The sequence below is a fragment of the Athalia rosae genome, chromosome 6 (genome assembly GCF_917208135.1).
Source record: "Athalia rosae chromosome 6, iyAthRosa1.1, whole genome shotgun sequence".
Taxonomy (NCBI): domain Eukaryota; kingdom Metazoa; phylum Arthropoda; class Insecta; order Hymenoptera; family Athaliidae; genus Athalia; species Athalia rosae.
Window position 1 is genome coordinate 16564919 of NC_064031.1, and position 20641 is coordinate 16585559.

A 20641-nucleotide genomic window follows, 5' to 3' on the forward strand; every position below is an offset into this window, starting at 1 on the left:
TATTTTGACCTCAGGAACACGAATCCGTAGTCCAAATTGAGCTACGATTTTTTCCCTTCGAGATAACCCCAAATTTATGCAAAAAAATGCCTAAAAATGGCGATAACTCGATAAATTTCATAGATAGATCAATTTTTCTTCCAGATTCGGATTCCTGAGCTCAAATTACATGAAGATACACTAAAAAATCAATTTTTTATTTTTGACCCCAAAAAGCTGAAAATTGGCGATAACTCGGTCAATTTTAGAGATAGATCAATTTTTCTTCCAGATTTGGATTCCTGAGGTCAAAATACGTCAGAAAAGCATATTAAACCCAATTAAAAAGATGATTTATTTTTTGCTCAAAAATCGAAACAAATCCAAGGGGTACCCCCCAAGATTCTTGCCATGTGGCTCAAAAATTAACAGTTTTTTGTCGTGCAGGTATTCTCATGCAACTGAGAAACCAAATCTAATAGCCAAATTGATCTATGCGTCGAAATGATCGAGTTATCGCCAATTTATCGCTTTTTGGAGCATAAAAATGAAGATATCTCGATGAGAAAAATTCGTAGATCGGCAATAAAAAGCTCTCAACATGCGTGTGACATATAATGATGAGTAATTGCGAAAGGATTATGGGACAAAAATTCAAACGACGAACGAAATCAAATGCGGCGCGCATGGAACACGCGAGTGCAATACTAGTCATACAGAAAAGCATACACATCTTACAAGACAGTTGCTGCTGCACTTTTTATCATCCTACGTTCTGCATTATTTTTGAAGTGGTAGTATAATATAATTGAGGTGTCTTATGACTACTCGGATAATTGAAAAATTCGAATCATCCCTCTACGGTTGGGAAGATTGACATACATGCAAGAACCGCTGCACAGTAGTGGTACAGGGAGGATCGATTAATCAAAGGATCTCAACTTCAGTTGATAACGCGGAAAACCTCCATTCGTGGCTCATCGGCGTCGAAGTTTGCCCGAAAATCAATCATCCCAAACTGCACCAGTATCCCCGATGGACTCAGTATCCCTCGAAATGCATGACGGTAGCCGGGATATGCTCGGTATTTAGGGGTTGACCGATCGGGGTGACCGTAAAGTGCATCAACCCTTCTCGAAGTGAAACCTAGATGCATATTTGCGTGAAGATCTTTCGATTCGTTTCGTGGAATCCATGAAAAGCAACCCTCGTACAGTGGTCTTTCAGCCCCCCCTACCTCTCTCCCGCATCCCTTGCGGATATATCTACCAGCTGGAGAAACGAGGAACGCGATTACTACGACCACGAATTGGTGGCGCAACTCGCTCTACTCGTTTCAACGATGGTCTCCCAATAGTCGCGCATGCGGGTTCTTCGGGGCTTTAGTCGTCATCGGGTCATTCGCGACCGAGAACTCGTCGTCGGCGCACCCAGACACAGCGTTTGGATCGCGCTTCGTTGCTGCGGTTCAGTTCGGGGCGCAGTTCGGGACCGCCGCGGTTTACGGAAGAACAATTAATCGCTATTTATCGTACCGTACGGGAATTTAAGAGTGATTTTGCGACAGGGGGTGGCTGGGGCCTTGGGGCGAAAGGGGTAGTTCCTCGTTGCCTTGACTTTGAGTTTTATTCGTACTTGATAAAAGTAGAGTGAGAGGGAGAGAGAGAGGAAGCGATTAGAGGGGCAAAAAAGGAACAAGGAGGGGAAACGAGTAATAGTAATAATAGTAATAAATAAATGAATAAATAAATAAATAAATAAATAATAGTGACGGAAGATCAAGGACATAAAATTTGTTTGCGATGGTTCCTGGAGAAAATTCGCCCGCAGAGGATAACGCGAGCGCTGCACGATAGAGTGCTTTGACTCGCGAGCTTGCGGGTTTCAGATAAAATATGAGCCCGATTTATCGGTGCAGGGGCTTCTTTTGGCGACCGAAAATATTATCGATATCTCCTACGTTTCTCTCTTCAACGTTATCGTCATCTTCATCCGTTGCAACAGTTGCGAACCTGCAGCGATCATCGGTTGCCGAACGTACCCTCAAGAAAAGGGGAACGACCTGCAATAAAAATTATCAAAAAGACAATTCGTACGAACGGATAACAACCGGCTCTTCGACATCGTCGTCCTCGTCGTCCTCCTCCTTCAATGACCTAAACTGTGACAACAGTTTAATTGCGGTTTGCAACAACCTGTTAAGGGAGGTAAAAGGATCGGTGGCTATGTGCGCCGCAGGTGCAATTCTCTTATTCCTATTGTGACGCGGCGATACGTTTGTTGGAGATGCTTCCTGCAGGTACCAGGCCGCCTTCCATTCGGCCCGTCCTGGGCTAAGCTGATAGTGCGCGTGTGCCGGGTAGGGAAGACACCGAAAGCACGATTTTTCCGCAAGACCCTGACTTTGAAAGGGCGCGCAAGATATAAGGAAGACACAGAAGACGAAGAAGAAGATCGAGGAGACGGAAAGGAAAAAAAGGAAGCAAGGACCGAACGTGAAGAGGTAGCGGATACCTACCCCCTGACTAGGGTAAGAACGCACTCCGAGGGAGATTTTAAAGCCTCGCGCAGCGGCGAAAGAGGGTCACGACTATTGTGATACCCGAACATTCTGCATGGGTCCCCAGAGTTTATCGAGGGTCGATTCCCCCGCAAGTTTTCATACCTGGAGATAAAAGAAATAACAATGATAATCGATGTCATTATTATTAACCAGACGTCCGTATCGCGGTCGCGCATTACGATCGTATAGAGCGTGTTTTTTCCGGTACATCGTCGTATACCTCGAAGTGTGAATTCAGACTGAAAAGAGCCGAGTTGTGTAGAGCAAATGAAAACCATATAAGCTATCCGCTAGGCATCGGCCAGCGGATGAGCGAGCTTGCAGATATACCAACGTATATATACACATATTGTTTATCTAGATTGGTGGTTTGCCCATTATAGATACCAGCGATATATAGATCCGTGTAGATAGATGAATAGATACCGCGTTTGAAGATAAAGAGATAAATAGATTGCCGAGAGAGGGAAAACGAACGATGCCGTCGTCGCGTTGCGCGGATGTCATGATGCGGAGGCGCGTCGGCGCGCGAGGTATGTGACGTCGTCGTTTCGACGTCGAAAGCTCCGTCGGTCCGTCGGCTTGATAGAACGGATAGGACGGGAAAAGCTCGAGTCCGGGTTGGGGTGGCGTACGTGGCGTGCGCCGTCCCTGCTTGCGGGGCTGAAGCAAGTGTGCCGAAACGCGAGGTGGTTTTGCCCCACGTACACGAAAGGGTCGCGCCGGATCCTCGGTAGGAAGTAGAGAGAGCGTAAGCGAGAGAAAGAAAGAAAGAAAGAAAGAAAGGGAGAGAGAAAGAGCGAGAGAGGGTGAAAGGGAGAGAGAGGGCGAGAGAGGGCGAGAGACGAGTATGTGGATCGGGTATAGCAATATTAATAATAATAATACCGATAGCAATATTAATAATAAAAGTAACGACGATCTACCGTTCGAGAACGATAATCCCGAGGAATATTAATAATTATTTTTTTATAGTGGTAATGGTCAGCTGTGTGCAGACGGCGGTGTTAAAGATACGCCGCTGTGAAATTGGAAATGCGCCCTAGACACAACGCGACGTTAATCGACAGGGATACCCTACGGCATCGAAATGTTCGCGTACGGTTTCGAGATCACATAGGCATGTAATAAATATATCAAATGTGCGGCGTGTGCCTTGTGTAATTTCACGGTGAAAATCTGGCGTAAACGGTGCCGCGGTGGGTCAGGGATCATGGCGTCGGTCTCGGCCGAGACACCAGCCAGCCATGGGCACAGCTTCAGTAAGAAAACGTTTCACAAACCCACCTACTGTCATCACTGCACGGACATGCTCTGGGGCCTCTTACAGCAGGGGTACATCTGCGAAGGTATGGAAATTATTGGTCATCTTCTACTTTTTCAGATAACACGCGCAAACCTACGCCCTTCACCCCCCGTCGTCGACCTCCCTACGATATCCTCGCTCGCCTAATAAAATCGCACTCGAAACCGAAACTGTGCGAATCGCTACGCAGATCTCACATCTTCTTTTTATTTCGACCTCCCCGACGTCACCCTTTCAGGAATCCACCCAGACGATCTTCGGGGATGGTCTTTCACTCTTCATTCAAGCGGACCTTCCATTTTACGTTTCCCCTCTCGCAGGTGTATATTACGAGTTACTGTTTACAATATCTTTTATCGTATTGGCAGCGAAGCGCAATTACACAGGTTTATCGATAGCATTGGCCTTGGGTGAGGTGAAATTCGATGAAACTACCCTCTTTCACGAGCTGCCTGGGTGTTCTCGGTTAATATCGCGTGCAGGGTAGCGATCGCTGTATTGCTGTTACATCGTATGCACGGCCGGTATAGCTACTCGCTATGGCGGTGGGTGGCTGTTACTACTAGCTATACGACTATCGTCGCTCCGTCTGACCTGATACCGGGATTAACTACTTAATGTAATGCCGAACCCGGAGATCTACTAGAAAGGACGTTGCGAGGTATATCTGGCTGACCTCCAACACCCGATGAATGGACGTTGGAACGTACATGAATGGATACGAATGCCATGCCAACGCTTCCGAAGCTTTCGCTTCGTTCGGTTGAAGTCCAGTGAATCGACATCGACCTCCAATTCCAACCGTCCCTCGATACGAGACCTCCGACGGTTCTTCGACCCTTTCGCAACTGCAGAGAAAAGAACAATCGTATCGAAGCCGCCCACCTTCTCCGTGCACGGTAAAAATTAATTCATCCAGGGGGATGATCGTCCCCTGTAGGAAGACCTGCGTCGCTACGCGTCCTCGACAGGGAGAGAAAAAAAGAGAAGAGGTGAATATCGGAAGACGTGTCGGTCCGCCCTTCCGCAGCTACATCTACCCTCCGACAGCGTGTACAGGGTGTTTCATAAGGGCATGAAATTTCGGGGAAAAGCCCCTCGACACCGGTGCCCGGAGTACCGGAGCGTCGTAGCGCAAAGAACGACGTGGATCGAGGAGGACGAGGCGGGGGTCGAGGACGCGCGCATCGCAGCTCGCACGAGCATTGATCGCGGGAGGGGGTGGTCGAGGGGGTGGCAGCTATGGCGACTATGGAAGCGGCTATGGAAGCTGTGCAGAGAAGGCTATGTGGACGCTATGTCGGCACTCCCGCTGGTTGCCCTGCCCGTTTCTTCAACCTTCCCCTCTATCACCCGCAACCCACAACCAGTCGCCTGCCCGCCAGCCCTGTGACGTCAACGTCGGTGCCCCCCACACAGAACCTAGATACATTCACATAAACATGACCAGAACCAAGCCACGGGTTGAGAGGAGTAACCAACGACCGAATAACCGAACGCTCTGTAACCAGAACTGGGTTACTCTTCCAGATATCTTTAATTCTTGGACCTCGTTTTATTCCTCTCTTTCTTCTCTATAATGTTCGTTACCTTTTCGCATCCTAGGATTTCAGCTAGATTCGTTATCGTATCGAAGAGCTTCTCCAGGCACTCGTAGATTTTCAGATGAAAATTCATATTTATATACGACTTGCGGAATTCTATGAGATCATATCTGGTACCAATTTCGTAGGTGAGGATTAACCGCGCATCCGATACAAGTGCCCAGATCGAATTATCCAACGACAGATTTTGGATAACCGCGTACACCCGAGCACCAAAAATTTTTGGTACCTTGTTAAGACCGTGCAATAATATTCATTTCTGCGATGCGATTATCCTGATGCACGTTTCTCCAAGTTTTTCATTTTCATTGAACGATTAAAAGGGATTCTAGGCATTTTCACAATCCACGCAATTTCCGCTGGTTTGATAAAACCCGGTGAAAACGAGGCGAGGTTTTTAACACCGGTGTATTTCGGTATATCTCATCGCAATGACGTGCGTATGCGGTGCACCGAGCCTTGCTTAATTAGGTCCAAGAAAAGACCTGGCCTCTTTATTATAAATCTTATTGGTTATCTAATCGGACTTCCTACACCGCAATCGAGTCGTTCAAAAAAAAGTACGTACAATCTGTGAAATTACGCCTGAAATACATGCATAGTAAATCCCAGATTACCGTTCGATTTCTTTTTTTTCTTTTTATTTTTTAAATAAGCACGTGGATCTACGTCAACGATGTCATTTTTGTGACATTGCTGGAAATAAAATAGGTCCAAACTTTATATCTCCGTGACGAGTAGACCGACAGAGAGAATTAATTTTTTTTTTTGGTTCACTCGCTCCGGTTACGTTAACAGCACGTGTAGCCCAAAAAGTGATTTTGAAGGATCATCCAGCGTGATGTGCAGTACGTCAGTCTTTTCCGCAAATATATAATTCCTATGTATCGATGTACCTACGTTCCAATACTTCTCGGTCTCACTTCCGAGTACAATCGACAAGTTATGTATACGCCGTTAGCACGTCGCAAGAGTACGCGAATCTGTTCTCGTCTTAAAATAGAGTGACATGTGTATAGTTTTTACGTCCTCTTTTTTATTGGCAGTCGAGTTCCGACGTTAGTTTCCAACGCCTCGTGTGCTTGTCAATCTTACACCCTTGTGAACAACGCGCTTGACAAACTTCCCTCATCCGGCGTGGGTGACAAACTGATATATATCTGTGCATCGTTCAACGCGATATAAGGTGAATAAATCTCGACTATCCGCTGTAATTCAAGGAGCACATATTTACTCGCACATGTCTTTTCTCCTCTTCCTTCACCCAATTCTCTGTATCTTACTTTTGGAAAAAAATTAAAACATTCCAGAAGAAATCATTGCAGGGAACTCCGGGTCTACTCGGTACGTGGGAATGCAATTTTATATTCCGTTCATCTGGATCAACTCTTGTCGAGTATAAAAAATGGAGTTGTTTTGATCTTGGACAGAATCACCGAATTTTGAGAAAGGGATACCGCCATCCAGCTTTTACCCCCCTTATGCTGCAAATCCGGATATTTTTATCTACAATCGTCCCGCGAATTTCGGTACGAATTCGAAGAGTAATCTCAAGTATATCAGATTGCGTGATAATACCGAAGGGCGATCGAATAGATCATGAGTAAAAAAATTGACCGAATCGATTTCCCCTTGTAGGGAAAATTTTCCTTTCGTTTTAAAATGTTGAGCGTGATCATTAACTTTGGTCTCTGTGGATAATCTTTTGGAAGATTCCAGCTACATCGTAGATAAATTCAGGTTCGACCTTAGGAAATAAGGAGAAACTGCAGAAGTAGAAGTAGAAGCAGAATTGGTCCCACGACAGTTTGCAGCGTCCCGTGCGTTTCCGAAGTGTACAGTGTATAGCTTCTCAAGACTGTTCTGTGTATGTGTAGGCCTATAATCTAGTAAAACCGATAGAGAAACGCGCAACTCGTCCCAAGGGCACTTTATTTTAGAGGTTTGGCGGTCCTATCAGCAGAAAATAGACACTGTCGACGCAAACGGGATTACGCAATTAACAGCAGAGGTTTTAATAAACTAGGATTTTGTCGGGTACGATTTATACACGTACAGTTTATACTATTACCATCTATATCGGTTCAACGATGAACAAATTCACCTTATTCAATTTTCATTTCTGACCAGTCTCTGGATTTTTCCAAACAGCGATACAACTTTTTCAGCTGGTATACCATCCCAAATTAAACCTGGTTTATAATTCAATTTTCCTGGTTCCCTGTAACTGTTTACTTCGAATTCTCCTACTTGTCCTTCCACCGCTCCGAAAGGCGAAGGTTCGCAATAATTTTTTGCTTACAGGAAACGCGGGGAAAGTAAAAAGCTTTTTGTTACTTTCAACGGATTCGTTGTATGCCAAAGCGTATTTGCGAGTGAGAACTAGGGCAGACTTACGTACAATTCCATTCAGTCTTGCGGTCAAACCAACATCAGATAAAAAATATCTACTGATATACACGTACAATGATATAATTCGATGCAGTGTACGTAGCTTTATTAATAAATGTGGACGATAAGTGAATTTTATTCGACACAGTTTTTTCACTTACAATTAGAGAAGAATGAATGGAATTATATAAGATAGGATGTCTTACACTATTGATATAATGATGTACATGTGTACTTTAGGATTTAGTTCGCGAGCTAATTAAACAAGGTTGGAAAGAAGTCGAGTTGAAAATGTAAACGCTCGAAGGTTGCAGTGAACTTTACTGCTCTCAGTGAAGCTGTTGTATTTTTTTCTTCTTCTTTTTTTTCTTTTTTCTAAAGACTCTTCGCATTGGTACGGTGCATAGTATGCTATATACGTATATGTACACTCACCTATACGGGTACTTGTCAAAGAATAAAACTCTTTCGTTCTGTTTGACATTTCCTCTTCAAGTTTTTGTGCAAACACTTCCAGAGGCACGGCTGCAAACTGACAAGTACTATTGCACTTGTCAAGATGAATTTCTAATTCATTTTCTACGACGGCAGCTATACAAAACGCTCCTTCACCAAGAACAACTTTTGCAACGCAAATATTGTACAGCAATGTATGAAAATAATTTTTTCCATCGTTATTCATATTCTTTTTACCCCGTGTTATGAAATTTTATTCATCCCTGTATCTCTATTCATAATACATCCGAGAACATCTGTAGAATAACATGTAATAAGCGGTGGGAATGAATTTTCATTGAAAACCCAATTACTGTGACAATTAATTACTCGACATTCGTTGAAATCAATTATTCAGGGGATATCTTTATTTTCTTTCAGTTTGCAACTTCGTAGTGCACGACCGCTGTCTCAAGACCGTCGTCTCTCCCTGCTCCAGCATCGCGGCAAGCCTGATCAAGGTATAAAGCGAAATGAAAAATAAGTAGTAACGGAGGGTACGATTTGGAGAAATAAAAAATCGTCTTCCATTTGCAAAGGGCAAAGGGCATTTTTGGCGGTCATAATTCGGGGCGAAGGCTTATTTAACATTATTTCCCCAATATTGTGCTCTGTCTGTGACTTGTCGGGTAATTCGGACAGCCCTACGATCAATAACAGAGCTCGGCGGCTCTTTGGCTGTTTGCCTCTTCACTGAACTTGTCGAAGTAGATACGCTCTCGCGCTGGTCAGACAAAACTCAACCTGTCTTATTCTCACCTGCAGTCTGTCTCGCTCGCTGTGACTATACTGTACCAGGGTCTTAACCTTCCTACGCCAGACTCGAGCCAATAGATAAGCTCTTACTACTTAAATTACGTCACAGGTATAGGTATACTCGTATCAACGTGTATACCCATGACGTACTTCCGCGTATGACCGAAGAAATTTTCACACGCGAGGGCGCAGCTACCCCTAGTCGTCCTCCGATGATTTATTTCAATCATTTATTTCCTCATTTTCGATGATATTCTGTCATTTCAATATTGATCGTTTCGTCTTTTAGAACCCGGTTGCACATTGTTGGTCGGAACAAGCGCACCATAAAAAAAAATTCTGCAATGTATGTAGGAAACGCCTGCAGGAGGATAGCCCATCTATTCACTGTGAGAGTAAGTGAAGGCCTTCGTTTCCTCCTCTTTTTTTTTCATGTCGTTCGTTTTTTTCGTCGCGACGACTTATGAATTTTCTAATAATTTCAGTATGCGAGTACTTCGTGCACACGGATTGCCAGGATTTTGCGGTAGCTGATTGTAAAGAGAATGCTACTTACCTGCCAGGGAAGGACCTCGCTTCCGTGCGACACACCCATCATTGGCGGGAAGGCAATCTTCCGAATAATTCAAAATGCGTAGTGTGCAAGAAGACTTGCTGGTCGGCAGAATGTCTTTCGGGGTACCGCTGCGAGTGGTGCGGCATGACGGTAATTTTTACATAAAATCCCACCTACTCGATAGTTTTTTCGTTCGCCATACACGACGCCTTCAGAAACTGCAGGATGTGGGTTTCTTCTCGTCGTTATATTTTTCTTTTCGTCCTTTTGCGGGTATCGATCGGCTAGGTCACGTCCCAAATGAGATTGTTCTTACACGAGATAAAACGTTTTTTTTTACAGTCACATGCTCACTGCCACAAAAACATACCGCAGGAGTGCACATTTGGGAATCTGGAACCCATTTATCTGCCGCCACATGCGATCAGTATACCCCGCACCGAGGTCCCTATGGAGGCCATCATCGGTGTCCAGGTGCGTCGCAAGGAAGTTCTCGCGCGTGAGTATTCTTGCCGTAAGTGTCTGCTTTATTTTAGCCACCATTAGCACTTGTATCCGTCCAAAGTATAATCGATACCTGATTTAACCATTGTTAATTTTCATCGAACAGAATGCTAAGATTTGAAATTCTCGAGGCACTCGATCGAGGCATTTTAGATTCTCATCCGCATTAAACGATCCGAAATTAATTTTCGTCTCTCACGTTGTGCAAAAAAATAATAATACAGAAATGAAAATGGTAACTCGTTTGCATCTCGCTCTGCAGTGACGCTTGATTTGCGAAATTAATGTAATTATACACGCAATATTCACAGAAGACATTACACAATCTGGTATACCTACGGTAACTCGTTCGCGATGATTCGTGAAAAATGTCCATTATATCGATATTATATTTATATGCAAGAGAAACTGTAGGAGCCACCGCATTTTTCAGCCATAGGAATGCGTATATTTCAATTATTATACCCCCTGTATTACATTATGCACCGTCGCACGCGACACATTTTCAATTTCTTCATTTATTAAAATGATTATTGTCTTCGTTATTATTTGTTACCTTTTTTCGTTTTTAATAATATCTCTTGAATTCAAATTCGAGCTCGACTCCAGGGTAGGTATGTAAAATATTATTGTAATCTGTCTATTTGTTTAGGGTGAAAATAAAGTTTGTTACATAATTGTTATCATAGCAGTGATACGTAGATAATGATATATTATACATATGATATTAAGAATGCTTCGTATTTGCAGCTATGGTAGTTGCAAATATCATACAGAACAAGTTCATGCAGCAGCTACATCATCTTAGAAAGAAAAGGAAAAAATGGAAAACGAAAGAAAAGTCTTTGCGGATTAATTAGCTGTACTGTCTATTAACGATCTATCCATTAGGTCGAGTTAATTGTATGATGTCTTGCAAAAGACGTAATACACCACAGATATTCAACAATGTTTTCTACACTTTATTTGTACCGCTGAATATAGTCTGCATAATAGACAAATTTTTAATAAGCAATATTATCTGTGACACAATATCGTTACATTTATATATAAATCTTACCCCGTAGAACAACGTTATTTTTTGTAAGGTTGTTACTGGTTACACGTTTGTTTTCTGACTAGAATCGTTTTGAAATTTAGAGAATTGAGAAGTACAAATTTTCTTTTCAATTACCGTAGCGTATCGATGTATTTTTTCCATGGTTACTTTTCGTCTACATAAAGTGTTTCCACAATTCCCAATTTTAATCGAGGCCGCTATTCTCAATTATTAGTCTTACATCACCTTGAAAATATACCATAGTGATCTCTTTGATTTTTGCACACATAGTTCATAATCATACTATACAACCGACAACGCACTAAAATAGCATAATGCCAGCTAACGCGATTCTGTAAATCGAATTCGTTTCGAAATTATTTGTTATAAATTGACCGAACTGTACCACAGCGACGTTTACTACTCCGGAAATTTAATTGATAGCTAAATCTGTACGTCATAAAATGATGGAATGAAAAAAAGACCATGAACAAAATTTGAGTGCAGTTCGTTTTGTATGAAATTATAGTTTTAAACAAAAAAAAATTCGGACTATTGTTTGCTTCTCTTTGAAGATTACACTGGAGAGCAATTCGATTTCGCTGAGAGTGAACAAATTGGGGGTGCAGGCCACCTTGCCGCAGCTTTGAGGCGCCTTTCACTAGTTTTGCCACGTAGCTGCCATGGAAATTGTCATGCTTCCCCTCCTTATGTTCGAGGTACCTAGATTATTAATCCATCCTCTGCCATGCAACCATGTATGTGTGCCTACTGAATAGCGAACTATGTACACTTATAGCTCAAGGGTGGGAAGATCTGAACCACACTTTAGTTGTCGTCGTTTCAAATACCATTATTACCTATACATGATAAACCTAATATATGTATAATTATCTTCGATACTGCATTTTTCAAACATTCGGCAGAATTGGAAGTACATTCTTCCTAGCTCATTCTGGGTGATATAGACATTATACAATATTTACTTTAAAATCGGTAGGATCACCAGGAGCTTTTTGAGTACGTGAAGGAAACATTTCAATTAATAATTTGAGATTTTTATCGTAACTGGTGAAATATTATCACGAAAGAGATTTGACAAAAAAACGACGATGTGCTTCATCTAGAGAAAACTTATCGCGCATTGCCGTGTAAAAGATTATCAATATACGGATGGGACAAAAAAAAAACCACCAGAAAAAGGAACTGGGTGGCAGATCTTTCAGAAGCTTATTTTTAGGTATTCCCTTTCACGCTTTCAACAGGATAGGTAGCGAATTCCATGTACTTGGCAAGTGAACTACTCCTTGAAAGAATAAAGTAACTTGATCGCTGTGATATCGTGGTCTAGGCGTTGCGTAATTATTCTTTAGGTCTTACGTTACGTCTAATTTTGATGACTCAAAAGAGAAAAGAAAATCTATCAGTTTAATTCTTCGGCGTGGATTTCATTGGATACAATTTCCAATATTCCACGTGAAGTATGATAGGACTAAAATGGATGATTGCATAGGGCTTAGCATTACGCAAGTTCTCGTGCTTGTATGGTATGATTGTCATTGGCAGTTTTAGCATGTGTACATGTTTCACTTCAGTGCATGCGCTCTCATTCAAGCCCGCTGGACACAGTGTGAGATTTCTGTGATGCTTGTCAATCCACTGTCCGATGAAGCGCGAAGGAGTGCTACTCACAATCAATGCGATCTCCCTATTATGTGTGCTTCCCTGTTCACAAACCATCGTGTCTCTTGGATGGTAAGGAGTGTAACGAATATTTATAAGCACAAAAGGCAAGACAATAGAATTGTGTAGAGAAAACTATCGTCTTTATTTTTTATTTCATCCGATTTTTTTTTTTTTTTTTAGATTTTTTACATAGCGACGTGTGCGGATGTAATTAGGAATTGTTAAGTTCATAATTTTTTTTCTTTGAAATGGTAGATGAATATATATACATATAAATACATTTGTATACATATTATATATACCTTACGGAATGTGTAGTATTACGGAAAGTGTAGAGCAAGAAAACATCCCCTAGTCGGACAATGTTTGAAACATTTTCGAGGCTTATTGTTCCTACGAAGGAGAACTTACTTAGAAGGTCCGAAATCAAGAGACTGTGCAAGGGCTGTTGGTTTAGAGAAATGAATTTTAATTTTGGACAAATGAATAGTTGTATTTTATAATATAACGTAAACCTTATGAAGAATTAGATTTTACAAGTTTGAACGTCCTGCTTTGGTATTGATGTTAAATTCAGCTGTGTTATACTAATATTTCTAATGACACTACATAGGCTAAATTTACGAATTCAACTCGTAAAATTCAATTGAATATTCACCAGGATGAATACACACCAGACACCGAGTTTTTCTCATAATTGATTTATAAATTTTGGGTAATTATGCCCTGTATTATACCACCGTGAGCTTTTGAACAAAATCATGTGATGTTTTCAAAGAAAATTCAACAGACATGATGACAATAATCGATAACTTGTATCGGCATTCAATTACAACTGTAGTTTATTTTTTACAGCACGTAGCATTTCAGAGGAATTCAGTAGCGGAGATACTCGGAATAGGGACAACGATGAACCGGCACAGCAAAGCGGAGCTCATAGCCGGGACTCCAGACCTCAAAAAGAAAAAGAGGATGGAGACGAAGGTATTTCTAGTTATCGAATGTCTGCATGCATAGGCTCCTCCAGGATGCACTTTTTCACCCCCCTGGTCATACATCTACCATGTGCCCTTACAGAGATGATCAAAGTGTACGATGGCAATATATCCGTGAGGCGTCGGATATTTCGAGTTATCAGCGTCCCTCGACAAGCCAATGTTGACCAAGTCCTCACCATAGCCTTAAGAGCATTCCACATAACAAAAGATCTAAGTACGTTCAGATATTCAAATTTTTTTCTACCAAATTAGATCGTTCGTATGTACTTGAACCGTTTCTTCTCTGCAGAAAACTTTTACTTAACCGACTTGTATGCCACCGATGAAACAAGCTTGTGTGATCCAACGCCGGTGACAAGCTTGCAACGAAAGGAAGGCAAGCGTCCGGCTGTCTTCCTACGTTTCAAGTGAGCCTATTTGTTGAGCACTTGAAATTAATTAAAAAAAATTCGGAAATTCGATTAATTGTTTTGTAAACCGTAACAGAGATAACGAGTGTGGCGAAGTACGAGTCTACCCGGGTAAACTTCAGGTATCTGAGGCATTTTGCATTGTACCAGTTACCGAAGACAGTACCGTGGCTGACCTGATTCAGGAAGCTCTACTTCGATTTGGTCTTGAAAATTTCAAATGCGATGAATATCGCTGTAGTGAAATTCTACTGGATCGTGGTGGTCAGTACCAGTTATAGCGATCGATGAAACAGCAATCGAAAAAGGCAAAGAAATAATTCGAATATATATTTGTCTATTTCCCTAAAATAGTTACGGAACGGGTATTATCGCGGAATGAAAAGCCTTGGGATATCGTGAAACTGTTGGGGAAGGACTCGATACGGCAAATGGAATTGATGCGATTTTACCTTCAACTCAAACAAGACCCCCATGGGCCGAATCTTGCCTTGTTTGTTGGAAATCTTCCACCTAATCTTTCCGAACGTAATTACGAAAATATGTTGACGGATTTCTTAGGCAAAGGTTTGTTTCTTCGTCCAACTGTATGCACTCGTCGGACCTCACAGCGAATGTTACAACGCTATGTTAAATTTTTCTAGAAAACAAGTTTTCGTCCATCGGACCGATTTACTACGAGTACGGATCAATGGTGATCATATATGAAGATTCTAATAAAGCTGTAAAGGCATTGTACACTCTACGTGAATCGAAATATGAGGATAAACATCTTTTAGGTAAAGTGGATGTTTGATTGCCGAAAACGTTTGCGAATTATATCTTCGATCGTCAGATAAATATCATTCGAACGCTTATTTTACAGTGATGCTGCTACCTAGTATAGAACCGATCATGGTACCACCTGGAGTTCAGCCTCTGCTTGTGTTTGTAAATGTTAAATCCGGTGGATGTCAGGGCCTCGAATTAATTTCAAGCTTTCGGAAGCTTCTGAATCCCTATCAAGTTTTCGACCTGGATAACGGTGGTCCTCTTCCCGGGTAAGCTTTCAAAGACTTCGGAGAAATTGACGACGAAAGCTTTGCCCCAGCGTTGTTCGATGCTAAAAAACCACACAACTGATTTTCTAGGCTTTATGTATTCCGGCATATAAGGAACTACAAGATTCTGGTCTGCGGAGGTGATGGAACGATAGGCTGGGTATTGCAATGTCTGGATAACGTTGGCCAAGATAGCGAGTGTTCTTCACCTGCTTGTGCCATCGTTCCTCTTGGAACTGGCAATGATCTGGCGAGGGTCTTAAGATGGGGTTCAGGATACACGGGTGGCGAAGATCCGTTAAGTTTGTTGCGTGATATTATTGACGCCGAAGAGATTAAGCTGGATCGATGGACCGTTGTATTTCACCCGGAAGAAAAGGAAGACAAATCTCAGCTAGTTCCTAACGCTGCAGGTACGGATATAGCGACACGTGAAAATGAATATGCTATAATCCAAATACTAGGAATGTTAATGATGATTATTTCAATTTCTGTAGTTGCTGGTTCAACGAGCGAGGATAATACACAAATATTCGTGATGAATAATTACTTTGGCATTGGAATTGACGCTGATCTGTGTTTGTCATTCCACAATGCGAGGGAGGAAAATCCACACAAGTTCAACAGTCGATTCCACAATAAGGGAGTGTATGTGTCGATGGGTCTGCGTAAAATGGTTAGCCAGAAACGTTGCAAAGATCTGCATAAACAGATTCGATTAGAAGTCGATGGGAAACTGGTAGAACTACCGCAGGTCGAAGGCATCATTATATTGAATATTTTAAGGTATTATATCGTCATTGGCTTATTCTAATTTCTCAACGTCTGGAGATAGCTATTTTTATCCACAATGTCTATAACGGATACAATGAACAGTTGGGGTTCTGGAGCAAACCCATGGGGCCCGGAGAAAGAGGATCAATTCAACAAGCCAAATCATTGGGATGGAATGTTGGAAGTTGTCGGAGTTACAGGTGTAGTGCACCTCGCACAAATACAGTCTGGCCTACGCTCTGCTACAAGGATAGCGCAAGTAAGACGAATTATTATTGTAAAATTCCATACTAGGATAGATTTAGTTTTTGCGATTCTGTTTCACGTGAGATGAGATGAAAATAGAAATATGTCTCAAGAAATCTCTTGTGATGATAAAATTGTGATCGCATAACTAGCACGAAAACTCATATTCAAAATTGTTTAAAAACAAAAAAAACCAAAAATTTCTTAATATTGTGCCTATAGGGTGGACACATAAAAATTCATCTCCATTCAGAATTACCAGTTCAGGTAGATGGAGAACCCTGGGTACAAAGTCCAGGTGATGTCGTAGTCCTGAAATCGGCGTTAAAGGTAAACTAAATCAGCCTAAATTCATTGCACCCTCAACATTCCATAGATGATCTGTACCACTGCAAGGACAATGCTTGAGGGGTGAATGGGACATCTTTTGAAATGATGGTTTGACGAATAGAGTGCATATCTGAGTTTTGGCGAAACAACATTAGTCGCTAATCGTTGGTAGATCATGATATGGGATGGTGGGGTGATCTCTATCGATTTACTATCTGTCGCACGTGAATTTTCAATATCATAGATATTTTTATGTATTAGGTAGTAGTTTTGTTACATAGGACTGCTATATTTATATGCTCATGTTCTTCGAGAAAGCATTAGCTAACTGCTGATGTCCGTCAGCGCATGCATTCCTCCCCTAATCGCACTCTACTAATGTCTCCTTGTTCCTTTGTTCACTTCAGGCAACCATGTTGAAGAAAAATAAGATCAAGCGTCGGAATACCGAACCGTCGATTCTACCTGCTAATGGGGAGGGGGGCAAGAGCACGGACGAGTAAATCAACCATTCTGCAGCTTGCAACTAGTCAGTTGTTTGATCATTCGTTGTAAAGTGTGCGATCTCTGCCTAGACTCCTCCGTGCGTATATATTATTAACGCGCAATGCACGAGAGGGGAGTTTCGGAGTGATCCCACAGATAAAAGGCAGACCTCTCTTACGAAGATTGTTCCTCGGCGCATGCAAACCTTTCAGTCCAGATCCTATCTGACCCCTTTCCAAACGCAGTTTATGCTTTTCGTATTTTACCGATTAGCCTTGCATTTTTCCAGTTAGTATTTTATAGCTTTACCATGTAAATTTTGATTTACAATTTTTTTCTAATAATTCGCTTATTTATTTATTTATTTATTTATTTATTTACTATTATTATTTATATACATATATATATATACATATACATATATTGTATCTATAAGTTTTCTGGTGTTGTGAACGAAACCGCTATTTTCTTCGTCATTGGCTTGTTATACTTGTTATCAATCGTTCCTTTGTGCATCCTCCTGATCCTCACCCTTCCTAGGCCACGATGCTGAAGAAGGTGAAGGGTAAAATGAAGCGGCGAAATACAGAGCCCAGCATGCAGTTAGCACTCCAAGCTGGACCCTCAAACGATCCGGATTCCGAGGTCTTCTGAATCATCATCTAAATCACGCGGATGTGGATCGCCAAAGAGTATTATTTCATTATACATAGAATCACTGCAGATTCACTAATAATCCGTACGGCCTCGTTGCGTGCTGTATTCAAAGCGGTTACGCTACATTTGAAAAAAGAAATAAACATTATAAGTAATTATATATTTACATCGCAGTTAGTCATTATTCCGAATAATCAGACACGAGAGAAAAAAAAATAGATAAAAATTGTCAAGTGGACATACGTAACAAAAATGAAAACACTTTTCATTGTAAATTCAGTGCTCGTTATTTTCTGTTCATGCGTTATTGAAAGTGGAATAGATCTCATTTTTGAATGTTAACCATAGCGCTGTATGTAGTTTATCGATAAATATTTTTTTAGTAAGATTATACGATAGATCGTACCAAATAATGTTACTCCAAAATCTTAACCAGTATTCAAATTGAAAAGCGTCACAAGCTTATATCGCTTACAATATTAATTTGCATTTATGTTACGAATAGTTTCTTAGTTACAAAAGAAAGAAAAAAAAAAAAAACTAAACTGTAATGTATATTACGTTTCGTATGGTATTTTACCAATCTATGGCAGTGTCAAGGCACAAATTGTGTGTCGTGATGCACAAAGTATAAGTGCAGTGAAAAAGTAAAACCAAAAAGAGTCAGTTGTTATTAATATATTATTATATGAAATATTTACAAACTAAATATTAATATATTTACATAATATTGTATTAGTATTACGATTCTAATTTGTGATTGTTGTCAATCTGACTGCCGGGCAGTCTGGAATTTATATATACCAGTTGCAGTCAGAATTTTCTAGAACATGTGAATGATAAATTAAAGATGAAAAAAACCACACACATTATGTAATTTCAGTAGGGCTGACACGGGCACAGTGTTTTTGCCAATTCGTCTCCTTAAGTTCGGTACCTCCGAGTACGAAATTACACTATCTTTCGGGATGGTGCCGAGGCGTTTTGGCAAGGTCTAAACATCCGACTCCTGCAAATTACTATTATAATTAATAATACAGAAGTTTGCTCGAGTCTTAAGTAGATAACACATTCCACTATAATGTGGCGAAAACCATGTACATTTATAAACTATGCCAAAGAAAATTCAAAAACTAATAATCTACTTTTACCGTCACAAAATTGTTACGGTATTATAATTCAATTACTATACTACAGTCTCGACTACAGTAAAATGAATGTGACGTTCTAACTCTGAGCAAGTTCTGCAGCACAGGTATAGTGGATCAATTTAAGAAATGAGTACCAATGTAACTAGATAGAGTGACAAAGATAAGATGGCCAGACAAAAAAAAGGTCAAAACGTTAAGTGAGCTGGTTTTCTGATTGAAGTGGATGCGTGTTGGCATCATGAAAATCGGTGGGACAATTTCGGTGCCAAACAGATGTATATAATATATAAAGGTATAGGATAAGAAGGATTGAGTTATATATATTAGCAGCAGCAATTGATTTCGGAAGGAAACCGCAAAATTACGAAATGTTGGTGAATGATGGACGGATGTAGGCAACAGTATAATTCTGTTACAGTAAAATGGCGACTCACTTTAACTGTGCTGCGACGTTTAGGGTAATAAAAAAATGCTTTCGATGGATAGAATACATCAAAGCTGAAAAAAAAAAACAAAATAATGACATCCAGAAACCTAGTCCGTGTTATTAAAGCGCTTGTAGAACGCGCTCTTGCATCTAGTCAACTTATCCCGTAGACAAATCCCCGCTGGATGTCTTGAAATATTGAAAAACGAAAAAGCGAACAAAAAAAAACACAAAAAACAAAGAAAAAATATTTAAAAAAAAAAAAAATCCAGAAAAACTTACTATCAAAAATCTGATCACAAAATGAAAGAACAAAAAAATTTAAAGGGAGACCATCATATCCGGATGTTGAACGGCCTCCCCTTCCTAATCTGCCGTTGGTGTACGGGGCTCAGTTGTTCATGTATTGTGTCCGGGCTCGAGCATGAATGACACACTTACGGCAGATTGGTGAATACATTTGTTAATCGGAACAGAGAGAAAAAAATAAATAAATAATAAAATAAAAATGTAATAATTTTTTTGTTGCGAACAGAATAAAATAAATTTAAAAGAAAATAGAAGAATATTAATAAGCTATGAACAATCTAATTATAATAAATGAATGTATGTGCTACACAAAGTAAGCAAAATGGTACTCTAATGAATGAATACCTCTCCCCTATTTATTTGCACACCTTTTCTTTAATGCGTGGGTATATTACAAGCAGATATCGTAGTACAGCATTTTTTGTTCGGTCAATATTATATTTATTTAACACAATCTTTTTGTACAGTTACATAATGTTATCACCTTATTGTTGGTATTATAATTACTATTATTATTATTATCATCATCATCATTATTGTTATGATGTATATCAATAACATTAATATTATTTAATGCACAGGCACTCGCGCACACACATACATTTCTTCTATATGGATGCATAAATTACACGTTGCTTTCATATTGTGTACATACATATTTGAAAGCTCACTTCATTCATCGGTAAAGTACGAAAATAAATATTTCTTGCAACTTGTTCAGACTTTGCATTTGCATGGCGACATCGTATGAAAACACATATATTTATATATTCACATACCTAATTTATAGGTAGTAATTTTAACTATAACGAAAAGAAATGATAAGGGTAAGATTGATCTCTTAGATACATAATACTTTCACAATATCGAAAAAAAATTCCGGTTACATGATTTTATTCTGATATCAAATTTAGAAATGAGCTAGAGTTTGGGA

General features: G+C 40.4%; 1 protein-coding gene across 5 annotated transcripts; it reads left to right on the forward strand.

Moving 5' to 3' along the window:
• Positions 1-1337: 1337 nt before the first annotated feature.
• Positions 1338-20422, forward strand: LOC105688628 (diacylglycerol kinase theta). 5 transcript variants are annotated; one of them, XM_048657152.1, is made up of 19 exons: positions 1364-2509; positions 3518-3891; positions 8720-8799; positions 9384-9489; positions 9580-9800; positions 9993-10164; positions 11769-11912; positions 13735-13863; positions 13957-14091; positions 14167-14284; positions 14364-14551; positions 14642-14854; positions 14932-15066; positions 15153-15327; positions 15418-15740; positions 15825-16113; positions 16204-16360; positions 16570-16677; positions 17085-20422. In XM_048657152.1, the coding sequence occupies exons 2-19, from the start codon at positions 3756-3758 to the stop codon at positions 17178-17180; spliced, it is 2925 nt and encodes a 974-aa protein (XP_048513109.1). In that variant the 5' UTR covers positions 1364-2509; positions 3518-3755; the 3' UTR covers positions 17181-20422. The 5 variants fall into 5 exon arrangements, with proteins under 5 accessions (XP_048513107.1, XP_048513109.1, XP_048513108.1 ...); XM_048657151.1 differs by having other exon boundaries at positions 17704-20422; XM_048657150.1 differs by having other exon boundaries at positions 1338-2509; positions 15418-16113; positions 17704-20422.
• The last annotated feature ends 219 nt before the right edge of the window (positions 20423-20641 follow it).